This window comes from Pleurodeles waltl, chromosome 4_2 (genome assembly GCF_031143425.1).
Source record: "Pleurodeles waltl isolate 20211129_DDA chromosome 4_2, aPleWal1.hap1.20221129, whole genome shotgun sequence".
Classification (NCBI taxonomy): domain Eukaryota; kingdom Metazoa; phylum Chordata; class Amphibia; order Caudata; family Salamandridae; genus Pleurodeles; species Pleurodeles waltl.
In genome coordinates, this window is record NC_090443.1 from 82,719,868 (window position 1) to 82,744,068 (window position 24,201).

Below are 24,201 nucleotides of genomic sequence, written 5' to 3' on the forward strand. Positions count from 1 at the left end.
AGTGGTGTGGAGTGCTACAGTGGCATAGAGTTCAGTATTGCAGAGTAGAGTGCAGTGGTGTAGAGTGACATAGAGTGCAGCCTAGAATTGATTATGCAGAGTAGAGTATAGTGTTGGAGAGTAGAGTTTCAGAGTTCAGTGGTGCAGGATAGAGTGCAGTGGCGTAGAGTAATGGCGTTAAGTGGTGTAGAGTGCAGTGGCATAGAGTGCAGAGTAAATTAGTGGCATACACTTGATTGGCATAGAGTCAAGTGGTACAAAGTAGAGTGCATTGGTATAGAGCGTATCTGCATATAGGGCAGTGGCGTAGAGTAAAGTGTTGCAAGAACAAGATTTAAAGGTCTGTTTACAGAAATCTAGCACTGGTGGATGAATACAGTAAGTGGGGTTTGGGCAAGAGAAGGGATGAACTTGCGCTGAAACAGCCGAAAATAAATAGAGCCAGCAAATAGAAAGCAGGCAAATGTGAGTTGCAAATCACAAAGCCCCAACGGATGGAATGCATGCCCAGGGAAGGTGTCTGAATGTCCCCAAGACTTCATTAGCAAACCAGACAGATGTGCTGTCTGGTAGTCTTTGAACTGAAAAGGGAGAAGAATGATCCTGGAGTGGGTGGAGATAAATGGTGAAAGAGGAGGGAATAATAGAAATGAAATGGGAGAATGAGGATGGGAGACAAAATGTGAAACTTGACAATAAGAAGAGGCAAATTAATGAGGATGTCGGAAAGTATAAAGCGGTGGAGTGAACAAACTTGGGACAAGGGTAGGGGGAAAGAAAAACTGGTTGAGTGGTAAGGAATGTCAGTAATGAGAAATTAATCTGGTTGGGGAAGTGAAGAATGAAATATTAAAGGAAGGCAAGGCCTTGCATATATAGAAATATGGAGGAGGACTGCACGAGGGAACAACAAGCCGAGTCTGACAAATGTTGCCGTTCTGTAGGACTCAATGGGTACTCTGAAGTTCTACGTCACGTAGGGATAGAGATCGATGTCTCCGGAAACTGTTATTGGGTGCCTGTGACCTGGGCACCTTGGACCCATTTACACGGCCCTGTATCAGTTGTGAAAGTGCTGATACACTACTCGCCGATCTCCGAGCAAAGGTAGCCCAAGGCTCGGCCGTTGTTTTGGAGGCTCTTTTCATGGTAGGGGAGCAAGAGCTACTTGAAGTGGTTTATTTGTGGAACTTGCATACGTTTTCCATTTTTTTCACCATGTATGTTACCTCCGAGGATCGCTAAGATTGACATGCATTTGTTGAAGTACATGTTGCTATTCAGTGCACTAGGCAGTGTTGAAATATATGGGGGCGTTTAGCAAAATCTTGGATCCTGCAGCTATTCCTCAGCCGAATCCAGGGCTTGTTCTCAGTGGATTTTAGTGTACCTACATTGTGACACCTGCTGTGGTAGCTGCATGCCTCAAAGAACACTCTCCCAAATTCCCTGTACAGCTGGATCAGGACACTGAAAAGGAAATCGCCAGTTTCGTTTGACTGATAAGGCTGGGAGCAGTAGTATGTCAAGGGATCACAGCTAGACGCACATCAGAGCAGACAAAGGCACGTGTCATGTCACTTCACAAGTTACAGACAGACAAACTAAGGTTTGAAAATGTTGCTGTATTTCAACCTCTTTAAGCGGTGAGGGTATTTGTATTCTGTGTAATGCAAGGTGTAGGTGTGGCTGTCACTGTAACTAAATTAATAATTATTTAGCGCCAGGCAGTAGATATAAGAATTCAAATGAAATAATTTTAACACCCTTACAATAACGGCCGATTGAGGGAAAAACTTGCAAAGTTCTGACTTCCTACATTGCAAGCTTCACGCAGCTCTTTAAGGTAGGAGCACATCTCGCTGAACTACAGTAATGCCATTTTCCCCATACTATGCAGGTAAGGATCTCTCTACCCCAAAATAATTAATCCACTGAGCCAGAATGCATAAAATACAAATCTATGGCCTATATGTTATGCTTTGGAAGTAACACATTGACCATCTGCATTATTTTATGATCCTTTTAACCTGACCAGAAATTGCATGCCTGTCTCTCAAGCATTTTCCATTAACCCATCATTAACTTGCTTGTGCTATGCAGTTAAACATACTGAATAAAACCAGATCTTTTTAGCAGGAACCTTAACCCCAGTGTTTTCAGCAGTTGGGTCCTGCTGGTATTTAGCATCCTCAAAGTAAAACAAGCATTTTCAATGCAGTGTGTCTTGCATTTGCTCGAGTTAGAGCTATTAGCGTTTTAAACTCCTAATCCGACTTTTCTTGCCACATAAATTGAAAATTAAAAGTAAAACAGTTTCATATAAATGAACCGATTCACAGCTCCACGGCCGCCATGAGCACCAGCATGTTTACATGCCACATGTGTTGGGCAATTTTGGTCTTTTACTCAATGAGCTGCTATAAAAAAGATATGTACTGTAGTTTTTCGGTTATAAAACGTCAGATTTCCCAGCACTGAATAAAAAAACTTAAAATAGAAATTTCCACAATCCTCCATGGGTCTGACTTAATTATATTTGCAACAACACACACATTACAAATGTTTAAACAATTGCATAAGTCATTTCACTCTAAGGTAGCTGCGCATTGGCAGAAGAATAGGAAATGGATTTTGTTTTTTACACACTCCGAGCAATTGTCTCAGTTTTTTGTTTTCTCGTAGGCTTGTCCCAACTTAAAAAAAAAAAGTAAAATTATTACGAGGTAAGGTTCCAAACCTTAGCATGACATAGAAAGTTTTAGCTACCTCATCGAAATAGAAATGAGGATAAGTATTTCTTCATGAGAAAAGCCTAAGCTGTTTGCTTTTGTGTTACAAAATTCTAGTGTTGTCTAGTAACCTGCCTGGAGCGTCATAGTTCACTTGTCAAGAAAAAAGTCATGCTCGGGGATTGTGAGAAGGCAAGGACAGCACCCATTCTCCAGTCATTCCATGAATTCTAGCATAAGAACATCAAGGAATGAAACTGCTTAAGCCCATTGGGAGCCAACAATATTACCTGGACAATCTTGACGTTCAAGCATGTGAATTCATTTAGTAAGGAGAGATGAGACATGAAGGCACTCGCGCTTCCATGTTAGCTGCTGTAGACTTACTAGTGAGTGCAGACTCCTGGCCTTCAAGATCTAAAGAGATTGCAATTCAGATAGTGGCTGAAGGCAATTAGATCAGTCCTTGGTTCTTTCACCCTGCGAAAAAGAAGTGTTACTGCTTTATTGAGATGAGGGTCTGTAGTGTCTGCTGTCCTTCTTTACTTATAGTATATGCAGTTCTACAGAACGTTGAGTGACAAATCTAGTGGCAGTAGTTACTTGTAGGCTGAAGTGCTGGTGGTTGCTATGTTTCTTGAATGAAGTCAACACTAAAATACCTAAGTTCTGCCTTATCACTGGCGACAACTTGCTTATCCTGGAGATCAGACTTCCTGCCCTCTCTGAACTGGATCCTGACTGATGATTTTTCTTATTCTTCTCATCCCGCCTTTGAGGTTTCTGAACGGATCAAGTCTTGTCCCACTCAGCTGTCAGTCTTTATCGGTTGTATCAGCGAACTATGCCAGCATTAAGCAGCATGCCACATCAAGTCTTTACCAACGAGCCCTGCTTGCCAAGGTTCCTTGTCACAGACAGCCATTACCACCTTGAACAGCAGCAGATATATGTTAGCAGGCCTCCATCTTAGGTGTATCAACTTCCCCACACATGTGCATAGTCGCTATATTTGAGGGTACATAGGTATGTGTATCTTTCGGAGCTCATGTCAGCACGCATGGTGTGCTTCATCTTGCGTTTGGAAACTAAGTGCAACCTTCATTACCCAATGGTAGTTCCCAGTGCTATACAATTCAGTGTCAAAGGACTACTTGGTTTTATTAAAGATTATGCATGGATCATCAATAGTGAGCTATAACTTTGGATGTTAGCTCTATTAAAAAAATAAAAATACCATAGTTACATACACTTAACAGTCTTCCTCTGGTGCATCTCCAGAAAAATTTCAGAATTTCTACCACAATTTTGCATATTAACTTATTGTTGGCAATAAATCCCACTAGGCATCATTCCTTCCCACCCACTCTTCGCAGTTCCAGGCACTCCACGTTTGGATTGGCTAAGGTGGAAGGAAAGCTTTTAAAGCCTATTTAGATGGCATTAGTGGGGATATTTTCACCAACAAGAAAAAGGCACTTATTGTAAACAACTTAGGCCTCGAATAAAGATCTGTTTTAAAAAAAGCACTACCCTCGATAGTAGTAGAGGTCTAAATAAGCCATGAATCCATTGATGAATTAGTCTCAGTTTTGCAGCCCTAGAGGTAATGTGCAATTATGGAGCTCTCAATTGTCGGAAATTGGGCTCCTCTGCAGATACCCCCAACTTTTTGCCTCCTTTAGAACTATTAGATGTTGTTTTTTTACTCTGACAGTGCACCGAGGCCTGCTAACCAGACCTCAGTGACAGTGCTCTTTCCTTATAACAAAGTATGCCTGATTGTTTCAAAATTTGCACAGGACTTTAGCACCCTTGTAAGTCACTAGTGAATGATGCCCTGGGTACCTATGGGATGGGTCCTAAGGAGGGTACCTAAATATTGCAGCACATCTTATGCCACCCTAAGGGACCCAGACACAAATTGCACACAGCCTGCAATTGCAGACTGCATATCAGGGTGCAAATGCTGAGTGAAACATGACATTTCACACTCGGTGTGTGCCACACCAAAGTCACTGCATACATTATATGTAAGACACCCCTGAAGCAGGTCTTGAGGTGACAACCTCTGCTCTCTGAGGTTAAAAACAATGTCTGCTCTGGCAGGAGGTGTTATCACCTGCGCCAAACAGGATGGCTAGTAATTCTACATACCAAGGCCAGCAACTTCAAAGTCCCTGCAGCCTTTGATATACAACCTCAGTTTTCCCCAGACTTGGGAGAGGCAATCCTTGCCCTAAAGTCCATTTGGCACCAGGACAGCTGGGAAAATTAGCTATGCTAGGAAGCATGTCATACTTACATGCTGAGCGCACCCCTAAGGCAGACAGCCTGAAGTGTACACAAAAAAGAAAATTCAACCATCTTGTCTGTGGTGGAATAAGGAATTCTGGGATAGGGGGATGCCCACTCCCCACAGGAAGTAGTCATCTAGGGGATGATCCCATGGGTAAGTAGCCAATTTACTACTACCCGTTGCTCATTTACTACTACCCATCGCTCCCTTTACTTCCCTATATTGAGTGTTTAGGGGACCCCCTGACACAAGGAAAACAGATCAAGTCAAAAATCTACTACTTGGATCTGAGGAAGAAAGAAGAGGGACCGAAGAGAGTGAGAACTGAAGACCTGCACCAAAGATTGGCACAAAACCCCGCCAGGCTGCTGGTACCTCTACAATCACTGGGGCCAACTTTGCAAGCACTGGACAACCTCCCCCAAGCACTTGGAGGACTGCCCGGCATCTCAACAGCCAGGAAAGATCTCCCTCGTAGTAGAGGAGCTACTCCCCTGCATCTACAGGCACTGAAAGCAGCTGTCCGGTCCACTGTGTTGCTGACGAGAGGGTCTGCCGAGGGAGAAAGCTATCAGGAAGAGGTCACTGAGGCTCTAGGAGGTCAGCCCCATCTCCCCAGTGAATTTCAATACGCTGGCCCCTCCAGGAGCCACATAGCATCAACAACCTGTGTACTGAAGGCTTGTTTTGTCTTGGCATCAACGCCGATGAGAACCAACCTGCACGTCAAGCAACTTCAGGGACAGGGAGAACCAAATAGAGAGTGGCCCTGCTGATCCTCTTCTTCAGAACCAAGATACAAGGGAGTCATTGACCATTGCGACCTGATGCCTCAAAGCACCTGTACACCTGAGCCCCATAGTCCGAGGGAGTCACTGTTGCCTACAGGGTCCTGCGGTCCTCTGATGCTGAGCCCACCTTTGAGTTTAGCCAGACCTGACCCCAGATGCCACCTGCAACCTCTTTCTGCACAAACCTAAAATCTCAAGGATCTTTAGCAGTGTGACTCGACGCCCCCAAGCCCCACTGCACTCCCCCACAGCCCAAGTTTGAGTAGACTGACGTTGGTGTCCCTGCATGCCCAAACCCTCAAGACCTGAGACCACCTTTGGATCCAGCCAGACTGATCACCCAGTCCCCACTTGCAGCCTCTTTTCCCCGGGACCATTTCCTATGAAAGCAAATGGGACACCCAATGCTGTAAGGCACCTCTGCACCCGTGCCTCTGTCTAAGTAACTTGCTGGTGCTGTCTCAGACCTTGCCCCACACTCACCTTAACCTCCAAAGGCTGATCCTGTCAGCTATTGTTAAGTGCCCGATTGCATTATGTTATTTCCCCATCGAATAACCGTACCGCTTAAAGCCCACGGTCTAACTATATTTTTTCTATACCTTTTAAAATTGATAACTCGAAGTACTAACCCGTTTATGGTGATCTGGGTGTCTAAATTAATTAAAAAAAATCTGTTCTTTTTATAAATTTGTGCCAGATTCCTTTGAGTGTGTGTCTAGCTAACACTGTCCTTGGATAAGCCTAATTGCTCTCCCACACTTCCACAAAAGAGAGCTCTTAGGGTTATTATTGTAACCCCAGTCAACCAATAAGTGTCACCCTAGACTATTTACATAGTGTCCCCATACATTGTTACTCTTCATAGATTGCCAGCTTCCTACATCAGTGATGACATTTTTTGTTGTCAGTTGGTAGAAAGAACTTCCAGCTAGAAAATTCAGGAAAGTCTACTATCTACTGATGATCCAAACCTAGCAATTGCCATAAACATTGCTAAAGCCATAAAAAACTCAAAATCATATTTGGAGGAACTATCCACACTAGTTGCTGTCTTATATTGCAAGGAAAGTAAAGGGCAATGTGATGAGGGGGACCACAAACCATGATGAAAATGACAGAGATTTAACTGGAACATTGTGCAAATTACAGACCTGATAAAAACTCCATATAATGCTTTAGTTGTGCAGGCAGAAATATAATACAGCCCAAATAGATTTTAAAGTTAACTGCAAGCACACTTTGAGTGTGTTCTAATTCAATGAAACTCGTAGTCTTGACAATGAGTGATCAAGGTGTCAATGAGGAAAATTGTGTCTTTGCACTCAGTCTTATCAAAACAAGTTAAAGTAATTATAGTACAGATGATGAGAACTATGAACATCAAGCAGCTCTTCTTGGGGCATCAAAGAAATACCCATATTGTAAAGTACACCTTAGTGGAATTTAAATACAAGTTATGGCTGATTCTCAGTTACCCTTCAAAATAATAGAATCAGAAACGTTTCGAAAATTTCAACCGCTGAAGATAAGGTCATCTAACTAAACAAAAATTGTGTCTTGGTAAAGAAAATTGAAGTTGAGTGAGTGCAGTTTGATGGGTTGCTGGAGTTTGTTAATAAGTCTGCAACTAGTGTGATTTATGTGACAAAAGATGGATTGAGTTTGCTAGGGTGCAATGACCAAGGGGAATTGGACATCGTACTAGACCTGACCCATCTAGACCATGTAGCTTCAAAGTCTAAGTTGTGTGGTATGCAGTGGGGGAATTGTTTCGGTATGACCTCAGAGAGTTGTTGGGTGACAGAATTTCCTAAGGTTTTCTCTGATAGTTTAAGCAAATTGAAAAGTTTCCAACACACAATTATTTTTAAGGGTGCGGCTGTGCCGCCAACTCTTTAAGTCCTGGGAGTTCTTTTGTGTCTAAGAGAAAAAATATGTAAAGGGCTGAATAATTTGTGTGATTTTAGATATCTTAGATCAATAGACCAGAATGGTTGTCCCCAGTTGTCCAAGCTTCAAAGGAGCTAAAACATTGTGATTGTTTGGACTTGCTGAATCTTAATCTCAACATTTAGATTGATTGCAGACTGTAAACTTTGCACTTGTATAGCGCACTACTCACCCATTAGGGTCTCAAGGCGCTGTACGCATACCGCTGTGGAACCCCTCCTGGCTTTTCCCTGTAAGGGAACCCACTCCTGGGCAACCCCCAGGGTGAAGCCAGGCATCCAAGGGCTGTTGAAGCCCTTGTGGAGATTAAGCAAGCTATTGCCCAGAGTTACAGAGTGGGACCCATTAATTAGATTAGGCACTGAGGCGAGAATTATCTGGTCCAAGGGAATTGAGCCCAAGACCTGCTGAGGCGGGAATTGAACCCTGGTCCCAGGCCAGATCTCTGCATCAGGGTCTGCCACTCTAACCATTGTGCCACACTTCTCCACCATTCTCCATTGTGAATCACTCTCAGACATTTCAGAAATGCTGTGGACACCAAAAGAAGCAGCATTGTTTACCACTTTCTGTGTCAGAAGCTTACCACTGGTTAGTGCTAAGCGAAGATTCAAAATATTTGTCTTCTTTTGTTATGTTGGATGGTGCTTTTAGACATAAGAAAATGTCTTTTGGCTTGGCATCAGCATTCTCTTTGTTCCTGAGACTCATGAAACCGATGTTGCAAAGCATCACAGGGGTGTTATATTTTCAAGATGGCATCTTGGTCTATGGGAATGATGTGACTGCACATGATAACAGATTTGTTAGTGTCAAAGATATTGTATGACAAAGGTCTGACCTTGCTCTCTGGCAAGTGCAAGTTTGTGTAAGATGGTATAGAGTATCTGGGTCATCACATATCATACAAAGGCTGAAACCATAGATGTAAATCATAAAGGAGATTAAATAGTCCACTGTCCCATTAACAAAGAACTTAAAATGTATCTTTCATTTTGCTAATAAAACAGCACCATTACGGGAGTTGCTTATGAAGGCTGAGGTGTATATGTGGGATGAGATATGATAGATGGCATTTGATGAAGTGCAGAGATTGTAAGTGTTTAGCCCATTAAAAACCTGTGTCACCAAGGATTTAAGCATCATCATTACTGAAGCTAGCATTGTCTGTTTGGGGAAAGTATTAGCTAAAAGAGGGATGATGGAAGAGAGGAGGTGGTGGTGTTTCCTTTCAGAGGTGCGCTGTGGGATGGTTATAACATACTTCTTCCTTCACAAGCATTACGCTTTGGTGGAGAGAACAGCATTTCAGAACACGTTTCGGGTGTTCAGATTGTGTTGTGAATGGACCACAAGCCTTTAGTTGACCTGTTCAATACCAAGAGTAGTGGAGGTGCCACACCCAAGATTGCTAAGTGTTAGTTCCATTTGCAGAAGTAAAACTATGCAATAGAGCACATGCCAGGAAAGAGAAATGTGGTTGCCAACTTTCTGTCAAGAATGCCATTTATTGAATCTTGCAAGGGTGTGTATGAAGAAAAAGAAGTAGTGTGCATGATTAATTGTATTCAAGTGGTATTGAATTGTGGTCTATCTGAGAAAGAGTGGAAGGATGGTCTTGATAAAGGCATGATGTTAGGACAAGTCAGGTCATGGGTGATAAATGAGTGACTTCCTATAAAGGGATTGAGCACAGAACTGGTGTCTTTATGCTAAAAAAAAAACCACTCCAGAATTAAATTTGTGAAAGTTTGGTATGCCAGGATGGTCAGCTGTTTTCCAAACAACCAAGAGTTGGCTTTGGCTTATGAAGGTCACATATGCAGAAGGGCAATGAAATGCCGAGTACGTGAGGATTTCTATTGTCCTGGTGTGAGCACGGTTCTAGAGTGTTTTGTGGAGAATTGTGGCACGTGCAAGTGAGTGCTAAAACTAAGGTGACCAAGCGGACTCCCTTAACTCCCTTTGAGGCACTATGGTGCCATGGGATAAATTGCCTCTAAATATATCCGTCCATATTGAAGTGTTGTGGGAAACATCCAAGTGTGCATTGGTACTTACTGATTATATTTCTAAGTGGCCTGAAGTTGCCTTTGTGAGCAATGTGATCACACAGCCCGTAATCCACTTCTTGCAAAAGATGTTTCGTAGAGATGGTTGCTCCAGTGAACTTTGTACAGATAACAAGTGAATTGATGGTTCTAGAGGTCGTTGTTACTTGCTGGGTGGAATGCTTGTGGTCTCTACATGTTTCTGGAATAACTCAACACTTGAGTTCTGTCTTCCTATCGCAGTCCCTTTTGCGGTAAATGTGGGGAAAATCACATTTGGGCTAATTTGTGTGTGAGTTCTTAACATAATTCAAGTGTGTAATATTTCTGATTTTTAGGTTTCATCTAGACAGTGCATGTGATGTCTCTTCAAGACATTTTGTTTTCTAACAGTGGGCTTAGAGGCTACCCATTGCTTACAATTGGTTGGCTTCCCTGTCCCACTAATTTCCTTACTTCTTAGTGGTCAACTACTGTAGGCTTAGTTCATCTTAGTGTGTTTATCCCTTTCTTGGTGCATTGATACATTACTTGTGTACCTCCTTTGCTAATTCTTTTTAGGCATTACTTTTTTCTTTGTCTTTGTCTTGAAGAATTCTACAAGAGGGTGTCTTTTTAAACCATACCCCCCCCCCCACACACACGTACACACACCCCTCCCTGAGTGTTCCTCCCTCTGCTGACCCTGCGCTGTCTGTGTTTTCAGCAGCTCCCGCTCTCCATTGTCGTCCGCTTGCCCCATACCCTCCCATCCTCTGTTCTATGTGTTTGCTCCAAACCCTTCCTCCCTGCCGCCATTGTCTGTGTCACTCCTGACTTGCCCTCCCTCCATGTTGCCTCTGATCCCCTTCCTCTATGTTAACTCCCTCCTCGATCACGCAGTGTTGGCTCCTCCCTAACTCCCCCTTTGTTGGCTCCCTCCCTCTGTTTGCCTCCGGCTCTCCCCTCCTTGTTCCTCCTGCTCCCATCCCTACATGTTGCTTCCCACCCCACAATAATCAAACAAAAATAGGTGTGACGTGGCCAGTGCTAGCTGCATCATAGTGCTTTTTCCCCCCCAAATACCCTCTTTTCCATGTTGCCGCCCACCCACGCCCTCCCCTCTGTGTTGACACCTGCCTGCAGTAAAAAAAGAGGTGTTACTCAGCCAGCGATGGCCATATCAGAATGCTTTTTTGAAACTTTTTATTTCAGCTAAGCGGTACGGCAGCCACACTGGTGTACAATATGGCTAAAAAATTTACAAAGCTAATAGCTTTGTTGTATGCAAGACCTGTTGGCTTTGCCAGTGCTTGTTTGATCTAATATTGGCATCCATGTTTCTGTGGCTTGACTGCATGTTCTCTTAGATCGTCTGTTTTTTAGCATAAAGCAACTTAGTAGCGTAGTCTTTGTAGAATAGAACTCAGCCTCAGCAATCATACAGGGAGTCTTTCAGTGTTAGGAAGGCAGCCTTCTTTTCAATCTGTATTTGTTACAGGAGAATAAGTCGCTTCCTTTCAGATTTCACCACATCTCCTGATGCACCAAGAATAGGTTGTTGTTGACATTAAAATATATTTAAAGACATTTTAAGGCAGTGTTGTGGGGACATTACACTCGCAAGTTCAACTGCAGTGCCACCTTTATATTTTTTTTTATATTTTGAATGTAGTGAACCGCTGTAAACAGGTGGTATTTCGCATCATCATCATAGTCCTGAAATGTTATCTAATTGACCTTCACCCGTAGACAAGCCAGGAGAAGCACCCATTGTCTGAGAGTACATACCCATTAAGCCCTTGATCCCATCAGACTGCAGTGACTAGGTCTGACCTTTCTTACAGTGAACTAGTCCTCTGGAAGGAGAAAAGACTTCTTCCAGGCCCTTTCGAAGACCCAGACTTTAGGTTGGCGCTGCAGAACAGCAAACTTTATGAACTGAGAGTACCTGCTGGAAAAGCAGAGCTGTTACTACCTGAAAGCTGTCTAGTACAGAGAAGAAGGCATACTCTCACCAGCCGTATGTGGAAATAGGGGAAGACCTGGATGCCGCACACTTCAAATTAGTATTCTCAATCAAATCACCTTTGTGAATTGCCACAGACCAAAGTGCAGCCTGACGGCAATTGTCTTGCATTGATAGCAACCCATTCCAGCAGTATGTTGTTCCCTATACGTTTCTCATATAGAAGGTGGCAAAATGTGGCATGCAGAGCCAGTCTCTCAGTCAAATGGCAGACAGGACCCCTGATAGGGCACTATTGAAGGATTTCTAGAAGGGACTTATTGTAGTGTTGAACATAGACCTGTACAGCTTCCGTAAACGAGCGGAAGTTGCTGCTAGTAAAAGATGTGCTTATAGGCTTTTATAGAAAGGCTTCTGAAATCAGTGTGCCGATCGGGAGTTCGTGTATCCCCATGGATAATGCTGATGAATGTTTAGCTTTTTCTTTCACTGCAATGTCGTTTTGATTTATCAATGGCTCATGTTTGTGTGTTTCGTTCCCTTCAGCCTTTAGCAAGAAGCTGGCAGGTTTCCCGTGCTGTGGGCACCCGTGACCAGCACAATACGGCAGCCTGGCTAGGGCAGGAGAGTCTGGCTGAGGATGACCCTGAAGTGTGGGACCTTGTAAAGCGAGAAAAGGACAGACAGTGCCGTGGGCTGGAGCTCATTGCCTCGGAGGTGAGTTTGATAGTATGGAACAGATGAGGTTGGGTGGTTTTCAAAGAAAGCGCCATTCTGTGAAATGGTGCCGTGGTGCGTCTGTATTGCATAGGCAATATCTCTAGAGCCCCTATAGACCAAATAATGGAACCCGGAGAGAGAGTGAGTAACCTTAAAAGATAGGGGTCCACCAGTTCGGTAATTAAGGGGTACAGGTGTAATACTGAGGAGGTATTGAGTGATAAAAGACTAGAGGGTAAGGCGGGAGAGAAGGAAGATTTGGGGTTTTGAGGGTATTTTAGTGCCTCAGTGAGGGACCTAGACTGGAGAGAAGGGGTTGTGGAAAAGAGGGAAGAGTGAAGAATCAGGAGCCTGAACAGTGAAAGGGAAGAAATGGGTAAAAGATAAGCAAAGTAGGAGTCAAAGTAAAGACGTAGAGCTGGTTGGAAGGCAGAGACTGTGGTGAGGGAACATGAGTTGGAGAGCAAAATAGAGTGAGTGGAGAGAACGGGCAGACGAACAGAGAACGTGAATAGTGTGAAAAAAGCCATCAGATCATTGTAGTGTCCTTAAAAACACCATCAAGCAAAGCAGAGGCAGTGAAGAAGTCACTCATCTGTCCTTTTCGTTGATCATGCTGAAGCTGTGTTGCCTCCATTTTACTGCTGCTAGGCCACCTTCCTTCCATAATTAGGTCGTAAAATATGGCTTTTATCTTATCTGTAGAATTTCTGCAGCAGAGCCGCTCTGGAGGCTTTGGGATCCTGCCTCAATAACAAGTACTCTGAAGGATACCCTGGCAAGAGGTAATGAAATGTCTGCCTTTCTCTAATGGGTCATGGGCCACGTGGAACTTGCACAGCTGCTTGAGAGGTGAAATACAGCCTGTGCTTCTGGGCAGTGTAAAACAGCACCTGCTGTTGATGCAGTATTGTGAAAACCTCCCATAAGCAATCCTGATAGTATGCTGTGCCCTAGTGTTCCAGTATGTGTCACTACCACATCTTTATATATATGTGTGTGTGTGTGTGTGTATATATATTATATGTATATATTTTTTTACCCAATCACCACTGGGTAATTATAGTTGGCTCTTCTTTTCAGTAGAGCACATTATAGTTTGCTAACAACATTGATGCAGTTTGATGAATCTTCACAAAACTTTCCCAAAAAAGTTCATCCACTTCAGCGCCTTCCTGGAAAGTTTTGGGGTAATCTGTCAAGTAGGAGTCAAGAAATAAAGGTGTCCCAAAAAACACAAAATTCCCATGCGTTTTCCATAGACTTTTGTTTAGACTGCACTACTGCAAAAACTGCTAAACGGAATTACACCAAATTTGACAGGAATCTAGACTTTAATCCAGAAAGCATGCTTTTTGTGACGTGGTGTAAATCTGTTCTGTAATGTTTGAGAAATTAAAGTTCAGAAATATTTGTAAATCTGGACGATTGGGTTCAAAGGACTCTCGTTAGAGTGCCTCAAACCCAATTTTGAAAAAAATAGAGCCTTCTCATTGCCCCAGAGGGCTTTTTCTCTCTTGGTCTAATTCGCTCCCATGGTAGTCTGACTCCCGTGGGAGCAAGCGCTCTGATTGGCTGCGAGCAACTTGAGAAAAATGTTGCTGGCAGACATCACAGGATTTGTGGACAGTTAGGAAACACAAATGAAATCCAACTATTGTTAGAGAAATGACATATTTTTAGAAGCACTAGTATTGTGATAATTTATTTGCCCTGGGTGATGATCAGTCCACAAACACGTGTTTTGTTGGATGCTTGAAAACTTAATGCACATGCATCCATGCAAGCATGCAATATTCACACATATCTTACTCCTATCGTACCATATGTGCCAGACTGTGTTTTTATTTTTTTTCTCTCACGTATGCTGTTTCAGACAGCTTGCTGTTCTTGGTGATAAATAGTGTCACAATGCCAGAATATGCAAAATATCATTCAAATATTGGAATTTAACCTACTGGGAAATCTTTAAATGCCCCATGGGTGGAGAGGGGAGCATACCTCTGTAGTCACATACTGGAGGGATTATACCGTCATCCACATAAGATAAAGATGTGCAGAGAAACCAAAATAGTAATTAGGGAAAAAAATCATATTGGTCTTCTGCTGAACTGCTTCAGAGATGCGTACGGTCAACACTTACTTTGTCAAGGGTGGCATGCTGCTTCTTGACCTAATTGGAAGTCCTGCTCTCCACCAGCTGCAGCCATAAATATGGTAGTGAGAGCCAGTATTTCTATCTGCCAAGTGGCTTCCGTATGCAACCAGTGAAGGAATCATGGGAGTTGTGGTCCTAGTTTTTATCCAGTTTGTGCGAAATGACAAAATTAAGTTGCGATATATCCTCATATTTGCAAAGTACCTTTGGATCTCCTCTCACAAAGCAACCCAAAACTAGAGGGTGGAACAAAATGTATGTAAAAGAAAGTGTCTCCTTGTCCTTCTTCATGTTAATAATCATTGAACTTCACTTTCAAGGCTGAATATAAAATCGAGGAATAAAGCTAGTGTGAACCCTGATAGTTAAGGAAAAGTGATCTCTCAACTGGTGTGATTTAACTTTGTCTTTAGTGTATGTCTGTGATTTAGGCTAAGTGTTTGGACTCTCACAAGGATGTTCTCACTGGAGGAGAATAACGTTACTCTGTCCATTCCCGTATAAGATTGAAAACAAGCCTTGTCTAGTCAAGCAGAAATCAAAAGATTCTTTGTGATAGTTACAGGGAGTTTAACTGATTACACATGATCTCCTTATTGATGCCGTTAAACTAGGTCTTTAATCTGTATAACCAACATTGTTCTTTCTCTATTAGGGTTCTCGTCATAATGTCATTATGTGGCACTTTATAATAGTCCAGTGTATCTTGCTGTCCTTATGTTTATTTTCTATGTAATGTGCTGGTAATCTAGTTGAACTCTTCCTACAGCGGATGGTACTGCAGTGCTCCTAAATTCTGATTTTTCTTTTTCTTGTGGTCATGCCTACATATCATAATATACATGATTGAGTACCCTTGTAAACTATGTTAACATAATTACAGTCTGTGTGTGAATATTGTTCCAATGAAGTAGTTATGCCCGATCCACAGACTGAATGACTAGTATACGGACACCCCACGCATTGGCCACAATAATAATGGCCCGTAACCAAAGGGAGATTCCTGAGGGTGTTTTGATGGATCACTTTTTTCTTAGTGGGTCTAGTGTGAGTGAAATATCTCTGATACTTATATTGTTTTTAAACAAAAAGAGTGTTTTTCTTTTCCAAAAGACAGCTGCTTAGATTTAAAAAAAACACCAACGTTTGTTTACGATCTTTTTGATTTGGTTGGAGGACACAAATCAGGTCATTGATTTCCTTCCTCTTGCTTCTTTCTAAAAGGGCATCCCTCAGAATGTAATGAGCTAGTTTACAATTTTTTTCAGTCATCTGTCTTCGATACTCGTGTTCTAATATGGTTGGATGGAAGGTTTTCTGCTTCCTTCTTAAAATCGTTAATCTCTGAACAGGTTCTCCTGATCCACACGAATTGACCCACAGGAAGGTTCTTCCTTAGAGACCAGGGGTGTGTACTTTTAAAGTGCAGAGCACTGTTTTATTTTGTCAGTTGGTTTCATATAAAGTCCTGTGGAACATTTCCTGTCTTTGGCCTGGATAATTAGATCGAGGAATTATACTTCCTGTTTGTCAAGACATCGTAAAGTTTAAAAAAAAAAAACTGATAGTCTTTCAGCGGTTGTAGAAATCGGGTGGCTTTCACTTCATCATGATACCAGATCACAAAGACGTCATCAGTGTTGTGATGCCATTAATGTACCTCTTCTTTAAATGGGTTATTTGCCCAGATATGTTCTTCATCAGATATGCATATAGACAAGCTATGCTGGGAGCAAACATGCTCCCCATAGAAGTACTGTGTTGTATATAAAATGTATCTTCGAAAGTGAACTCCATTTTTTTTTTTTATAATCAAATCTTATTGTTTCAGAATAAAACCAACAGTGAAATGAACCATAACAATCAATCGCTACTCAGTCCAATCCCACTGAACCATCCGCTGAAATTCTGTGATTACCTGTATGTTTGTTCAGTGGTAGGTACATTCTTCATGCTGTGTTCAAATCATAGTAAACTCACCATTTACCCTAGATCTTGTGGAACTGCTGAGGACCCCCTCTTGTGATATAGATTAGTTCCTCTTGCTTGGCACACCAGTCCTAGCCAGATTTCCATAATGCAAGGCTAGGTGGTTGTGACAACTTCCATGTCCTAGAAAGCAAAGTAATGTTTTGTGTTAGCTCTGCCAGCTTCACGTTCCACTCAATAGGGTGGCAAAATTCCATTCTTGTCCATTTCAGAAGTTGTAAATAACCCTCAAACTTTCAAAAATAGAGCCTTCTGATTTTCAGATGACTTTTTCCCCTCGGTCCAATTTGCTTGTTCTGATTAGCTACCAGCAACATGAGAAAAATGTTGGTGGTAGCCATTACAGGACTTGGGGACTTAGGGCCCCGTTCCGAGTGTGGTGGACCAAGGACCTCCACACTTGAGTCGATGGTTGGACCACCACACTCCAGGCGGTCTGACTGCCCAATTATAACTTTGGCAGGTAGACCTGTCTACAGATCGCTGTCCCCACCAGGATCATAGATCCTGACGGGGTGACGGTGTTCGGGCTTGTACTGTGTTCGGGCTTGTAACCAGCTATGACAGCGCTGAAGTCCGCGCCACCTGACTGATTACAACCCTACTTTCTTCCAGCCTTTTCATGGCGAGGACCACTGCAATGCCCATGCTTTGCTGACAGTGCGCATCCCGAGGGTACTGGTTGGCCCCATCTGTGCTACAGAATAGGACTCTGCTCCCTTAAGGGAGTCAAGCCTTATACCATAGCACTGTTCTGGGTGGGACCATTGTAATAGGGCGGGGACTCCACTGGTATGCTGGTCCGACTGCCAATGTCGTAATCAGGACCTTAGTCCTCTCTCCTGCAATGTATTTTACAAAATAACACAACTCTTTAAGAATCATTCACAAATGCTCCCCAAATGAGCTTTTTTAAAACATCTTCACAACTGATATAAAAGCCTATGTGCATAGCAGAGAGTTTGACTCAAAGCCCTGTAGTTAGTACTGATTAATGCCAGCCATAAGCAAATCATTTCTGTTGTAGATGAGTATCCCAGACTTAAATGTTTCCAAAGTTTAGACTCGATGCTGGCATATCTTTTCAGGGCAATTATTGAATGAGTTTATGCAGCATATAATACTACTGGCGGAGTTTTTGAAACAAATACTTTTGATAGCGATTGAATATTTCTAACCCCCCCCCCCCCCCCACCACCGAATTAAAAAAATTAAACCAAACCCAATTGTAAAGGGTTTAGAAATGTGCCCTTTGACAGGGTTAGACCATGAAAGATTATTCAAAATAAGTGTGCAGAGATAGTGTTTGTAAAAGGTATTGGGCAAAAACCTTACTATTACACCCAAAAGGGCAGTCAGTCTATACATTTTAGGATCATTCCTATCACATGTTGTGTACAGAGAAATTATGATGTTTCCCTCCACGAAAAAGGGGTTGATCCAGAATTTAAGCAGTGGTTTGCTTGCTCTGATTGGCTGCCAGCAACATGAAAAAAATGTTGGTGGTAGCCATTACAGGACTTGGGGACTTAGGGCCTCATTACGGGTGTGGCAAACAGTGGACCAGGTTGCCCTAGAATTGGGGCAAGATTTTAATGATTTTATCTGGGCCAGCCGCCCAAGAATCTTTCAACTTTTTGATTATGTTGATAATTTCTTCCCCTACAACTAAAATATGGCCTCAGAGATAGGGTCCCTGGGGCTTCTTAAGGCTCCAGGAAGGGGGCCATGCACACTCTTCCCTTTTAATTAAAATATGACCCAGGAGATGGGGGAGGGGCCCAGGCCCATTGGGCTTGGTGCCTGGTCATGTGTCCCCTCTCCCCAAATAGAAAGGTATTTGGTCCTGTGGGATGGGGTCCCTGGGACCACTTAAGCTTCGGGGAGGGGGGCCACGTGCCCTCCACCTTTATAAAGCATGGTCCCGGGGGGAGGATCCCTAGGGCCCATTTGGGATGGAGGGGTGGCCCAAACCTAATGTATTTGTCCCAGGGATATGGTTTCTCTGGGGCCTCTTTAGGCTCAGAGAGGGGGACCACCCATCCCCTCCTCCCTTATAATATATTTTTTGGCCCAGTGGGATGGGGTTCTGGGCTTATAGTGGCTTGGGAAAGGGACTGTGGGCCTCCGCCTTACCCGGTGGGGTTAGGGCTACTTGTGGTAGGTGTGTTCCAGGGTCCATGGCCAACACCAAGCTGTGCATGGCCAAAAGCAGTGCACAGCATCAAGTTGCTTGACAGGGAGGTGTTTGCCTTGGCTTCTGACTGCATGCTATGCTGTGCAAATAAACTCTCCCCTCCCCCCCCACCCAACCTTCCCATGCATGGCCAAAGGCTGTGTACTGAGGTTGCTGGCTCCATGATGACATTTAAAAAAAAAAAAAAAAGCCCTAGAAATTCACTGAGAAACCTGTGCGCTGGGGAGTTGGCCTTACATATGGAAATAAAATATTAATTTACGTTTTAAAAAAACCTTAGTAATTCACTGGGAAAAAAAACAAAGGTTACAGTGACATTCTAGTTAGGTGACTGTCAGTGCCAACGTAATGTTTTGATCTAAAAATGAAAACATAGAAATTCACCAGTTAGTTAGCAGAGCAAACTATAAATTTACCCCAAGCTTGCACTGCTTATGACATCCCATATTGCATCACTTATGACGTATTATGATCTCACTCATGACATCTCAAATTACATCATTGATGACATCACTGATTACTTAATTCAGTGAGCCTGTTAGTTTGTTTTATACATTTCATAGTGGCAGATAAGTGTCAGCCTAGTTCTCCACCTAATTTTACACAACCTCTTTGCTGCTAATGGTGTAAGTCTTTACAAAATGTTTAAGCTCTTAATGGGTCATCAGGGATGTGGAATTCCTATCGCCCAGGACATCTTGTTTGGGGTCAAGGGCAACAAGTTTTCATGTTTACTTTGTCCTTGGGACAAGTAGGCCCAACCCTCTGCAGCACAAACCCTTTGGTTTCCTGTTTACAGAGAGTGGAACTCTCTGCAGTTGAGGTAATGTGTTTCCAAAAGATAATGCTGTTCGAACTTGTATTTATGGTTCATTATTTGAAAGCCTTCATTATTAGGGTGAGTGCTGTAAATAAATGTTTTAAGGTCACACTTCACTACTGACGTTGGTTCCAGTACAAAAAAAAAAGTGTATACACAAGTTTGAAAAGTTTAGGCTATGAGGCTAAGTATAATGCTCCCAGAATGCTCTCTGATTAGATGCAAATTAAGTGCCATTTAGTAAAATGTTTTGATGCATGCTAGTATTTCCCAAAAATATTTCTAATGGAAAATCAGTGTAACCATTTTCAACACGATTATGGGAAGCATGAAAATAAACAAACACTGACAAAGCCAACTGATCTGACATATTTTTATAAGTCTTTTAGTTTCATCAATGCGTGTCTTGTTTTGACATGGCTTTTGTAACACTTTATTGTTGTGGGAGCTACCAGGCCCTCAACATTGTAACAAACACTGGCAAACTCCCCCCCCCCCCCCAAAACGTTTTTGAACTCTAAAAGCACACGTTGCCACCAGTGGCATAACAAAGGCCCCGCAGCCGCCCTCCAGGGGGCCCCTTCAGCACAGCACCTGCCCTGAGTGAGTCTGGATAGGGGGCTCCTCCATGTTCTTTGCAAAGGGGCACCCTCCAGTTTCGTTACGTCACTGATTGCCACTCTAGTTCCTGACACTGAACAAAACTACTTTGTGTGCCAATATGCTCCTTGTGGAAGAGCAGAATGCAATCACTCACAGTAAAGCCAGCCGAAAGAGAGAGAAATAGAAGTTTAATAAAAACAAAATGTCTTTGTTAACACCAGACCTAATTAGGGACCAAGACCCACATGTAGGTAGCTTTTTGCATGTCGCAAACAGCGACTTTCGTTGTGTGCGACGTGCAAAAAGCACATTGCGATGCACAAACCCAGTTTTGCGATTCGGTAACCTGGTTACCGAATCGCAAAACGGGTTTGCGACTCGCAATTAGGAAGGGGTGTTCCCTTCCTAATTGCAACTCGCAGTGCAATGTAGGATTGTTTTGTGACCACGAACGCGGGCGCAAACCAATCACCGTTTGCACCCATTTCAAATGGGTGCTAACACTTTCGCAAAAGGGAAGGGGTCCCATGGGGACATTGTGAATGTCACTGTAAACATTTTTTCAGAGCAGGCAGTGGTCCTATGGACCACTGACTGCTCTGAAAAAAATGAAACGAAAACGTTTCATTTTTCGTTTTTGTAATGCATCTCGTTTTCCTTTAAGGAAAACGGGCTGCATTACAAAAAAAAAAAAAAAAAAAAAATGCTTTATTGAAAAGCAGTCACAGACATGGTGGTCTGCTGTCTCCAGCAGGCCACCATCCCTGTGAGGGCTGCCATTCGCAAGGGGGTCGCAAATTGCGACCCACCTCATGATTATTCATGAGGTGGTCATTTGCGAAGCCCTTGCGAATCACAGATGGTGTCAGGGACACCATCCTACATTCGGATTTGCGACTCGCAAATTACGACTCGCTCTGACTCGCAATTTGCGGGTCGCAAATCTGAACCTACCTACATGTGGCCCCAGATTCTTAAAGAAAGTCACAAAAGTGCACCCATGGTATATGTCGTACCCCTATAAAATATTTGTGAACTGTATTTTAGCATGGGTAAATACGCATGTGTAGATTTGCTCATGTGAAAATCTATTGAGCATTTGCAAGTTCATTTTCCCTCCAGCCACTTTCTTCCCAACCCTGGAAGAAGTTCTAATTCTGCCATTGTCAGGAGTAAATGTCCAACCTTTCTTATTATGGGAAAATATTAGAGAGAAGCTGGTGAAAATCTTTAAAACATGCAGGTTAGTAGGTTTGCAGACTCAAATGCATTCCAGCCCTGGAACTATTGCTTACTGCTTCCTCCAGCCCCAGTATGCAGATCTGCAGAAAGGTGGCAAAATAAGGAAATTGCTACAGTAGGGATTGAAACTGCAAGTATTCAAGCCCTACTATGGTAGTAGCCCTGGCATAATCAGAGAGGTTATTATCAGAGCTCTTACATAATGAGATTGCTGCCATAATTTGGCGCCACACTACATGGCACCAAAGGGACAAGTAGATCATTTTACAGGACAAGTAGATTTGAGAAGCAACCTGTCCCCTGGACAAGTAGATATTTAAAAAAATTCCACACCCGTGGGTCATAGGTGTGTAGAGGTATTGAGCAAGTTATGAATGTTTGTGTACAGGACTAACACTGTGTGCAAATGACAGTTGATGACCTGCATACAAATGTTTTGGTTTTCCCAAAAAGGTTTGTAACATTGTAATGATTGAACATAGTAAATACTAAATACTCTAAACTCCCTTGAGTATTTTATGGGAATTGTATTGTATACTGTTGTAATAGTATTTGTATAGCGCTTACTACCCCTGATGAGGCGTTGAAGCGCTTTTCGGCTAGTAGCACGCTACTCTGGAAACCAAAAGGAATTAGTGGTGGATTAGTATAGGGAAATATGAGTACAGTTTTAGTATTCTGAGTTAATTTGAGCCGCGGATATGTGAGTTTGTTTAGTTGGATTGACTGGAGTAATGGAGGGGTGGAGGAGGGAAGAATCCAGAAGTGTTAATTGGGAGTTTATAGTAATAGGATTTAGGCTTGGGATGAGTAAAGGGGGGCTGGAGAAGGAAGAGTCTGTGGAAAGGGTTAGGAAGATCATAGCAGGAGGGGGTTATGGAAGAGTTAAAGGTGAGATAAATGAGGGAGAATTTAGTAGGGTTGTTTGGGAGATCATGGTAGTAAACTGAAGTTGTTTCAGTATGATAATTTCTCTATAGGAAACAGGGCTGTAAGACCCGGGTACTTACCCATGTGAATATGCTTGATAAGCCAATGAAGATGATATATCTGTAACGTTTTCAGCAGAGTATAAAGGATGTGGGTAGTATGACCTTTAGCACCACCAGGTCTTGGGTGTTTACAGTGAGTAGTCCCTCTTTTGAGAGATTTTGCATAGAATGAATACTGTTTTTAGTAAATTAGGTTTAATTATCTGTGCTATGTTCTTCATAAGACTTTGTCTGACTGCAAACCATGTGGTACGGGATAAAAAACTCAGCAGTGTACACAGTGTTTAAAGTACCTACCTTTCTACTTGTGTCTGCTTCGTTTCTCAAGTGGATCGCTAACTGTGAAGGGTTTGATACTGAAGGCTGTCTGTAAGAGGGCATTGCTTATGCAACTGGGCTTGAGTGTCTGGTGGAAGTTAATTTTCTTTGAACAGTTTTATACAGATTAAACACCATGGCAGTATGGGTTACCCATCTATGTGTGGTTGATTGTCAACATGAGCTCAGTTACCCATGAAGTTGATGGTATAGGCTAAATGTTACACACAACTAAACCCTGCTTCACCTAAGGTGTTTGTATATATTCTGAGCAATGTGGTCCTTACTTTCAAATCTCTAATACCATACTCCTTTATTGAGTAATGTGTACAAAGTAACTTGGGTGATGTCATTTGAGATGTCACAAGTGATGTCATAAATTATGTCATAGGACCTCACCAAGTGAGGTCATAAGCGGTGCATGGTGGGGCGCAAGATATTGATAGCTCTGTTAACTAAAACTGGAATTTTTTTGTGGTTCTTGGAGTTCAAAACATTACGGTGGCACTGAAATTTTCGCCTAACTACAGGCCCACAGGAATTATGCGATTGTGCGGCTGTGGTGATTTTTCACATAATTATATATTTGCCACATTTGCTAGACAATCCATCATCTGCCGCATAATCTGCAGATTTTAGCAAAAAAATGTCTATATTTCTCAAACATTTCAAAAGTTACTAAAAACGTGTTGTTGCTCAGTGGAAGGCCCTTTGCAAAGCTGGACTGGTCATCTTTCTGTTGCTTTTTACTATATTTGTGTATTGAACTGGTACTAATGAGGTGCAACCAATTTCCAGGCAGAGTTACTAAGTGAAATAATGAAGTAATACTATTACAAAATGTGCTGTGTTATGCTTCATAATTTGCCTGTTCTTGTTGCATAATTTACTCAACCCTGCTGCATAATTTGGCCCTCTCCTGCCACATAATTCCAGTGGCCTTGCCTAACTATAACATCACTTTAATCTTTGTTTTGTTCCGGTGAAAATCTGTTTACTTTCACTGAAAAACCAAAGGTTAAAGTAATGAGATGTGTATATAATATATATATTATTCTCCACAGTTAATCCCAAGATGCGTCCTCTCCACACAGCGGTCCCGGTCGGGCGCAGGGGATGCCCAAATATTAATCACACAGTTCTTTGTGATCAAGGCTTATTGCCGAAACACGTTCGATTTGGATTTAATTTGTTTGCTGTGAATAAACATTCTAACAGTATATAGAGGTGTCCTGGCCCTCTTTGGAATCAACAAAGAATTGTGTGATATATTTATATTTAACTCTGGGTAGTTCACAAGTTTAGGTGGAGAGCAGCTCTGGTAAGGAGCACCGTGAAACACCAGCGATGCTCCAGATTTTCTCACCTCAAATGTCTGTTTTTCTAGC

At 42.5% G+C, this 24,201-nt stretch overlaps 1 protein-coding gene across 1 annotated transcript in view; it reads left to right on the forward strand.

Moving 5' to 3' along the window:
* The window catches only part of SHMT2 (serine hydroxymethyltransferase 2), a 141,705-nt gene that overhangs the window by 3,134 nt on the left and 114,370 nt on the right, over positions 1–24,201 (forward strand). Inside the window, exons 2-3 of the mRNA XM_069230785.1 lie at positions 12,321–12,491; positions 13,200–13,279. Coding sequence (XP_069086886.1) covers positions 12,321–12,491; positions 13,200–13,279 — 251 coding nt within the window. The remainder of the gene's footprint in view (positions 1–12,320; positions 12,492–13,199; positions 13,280–24,201) is intronic.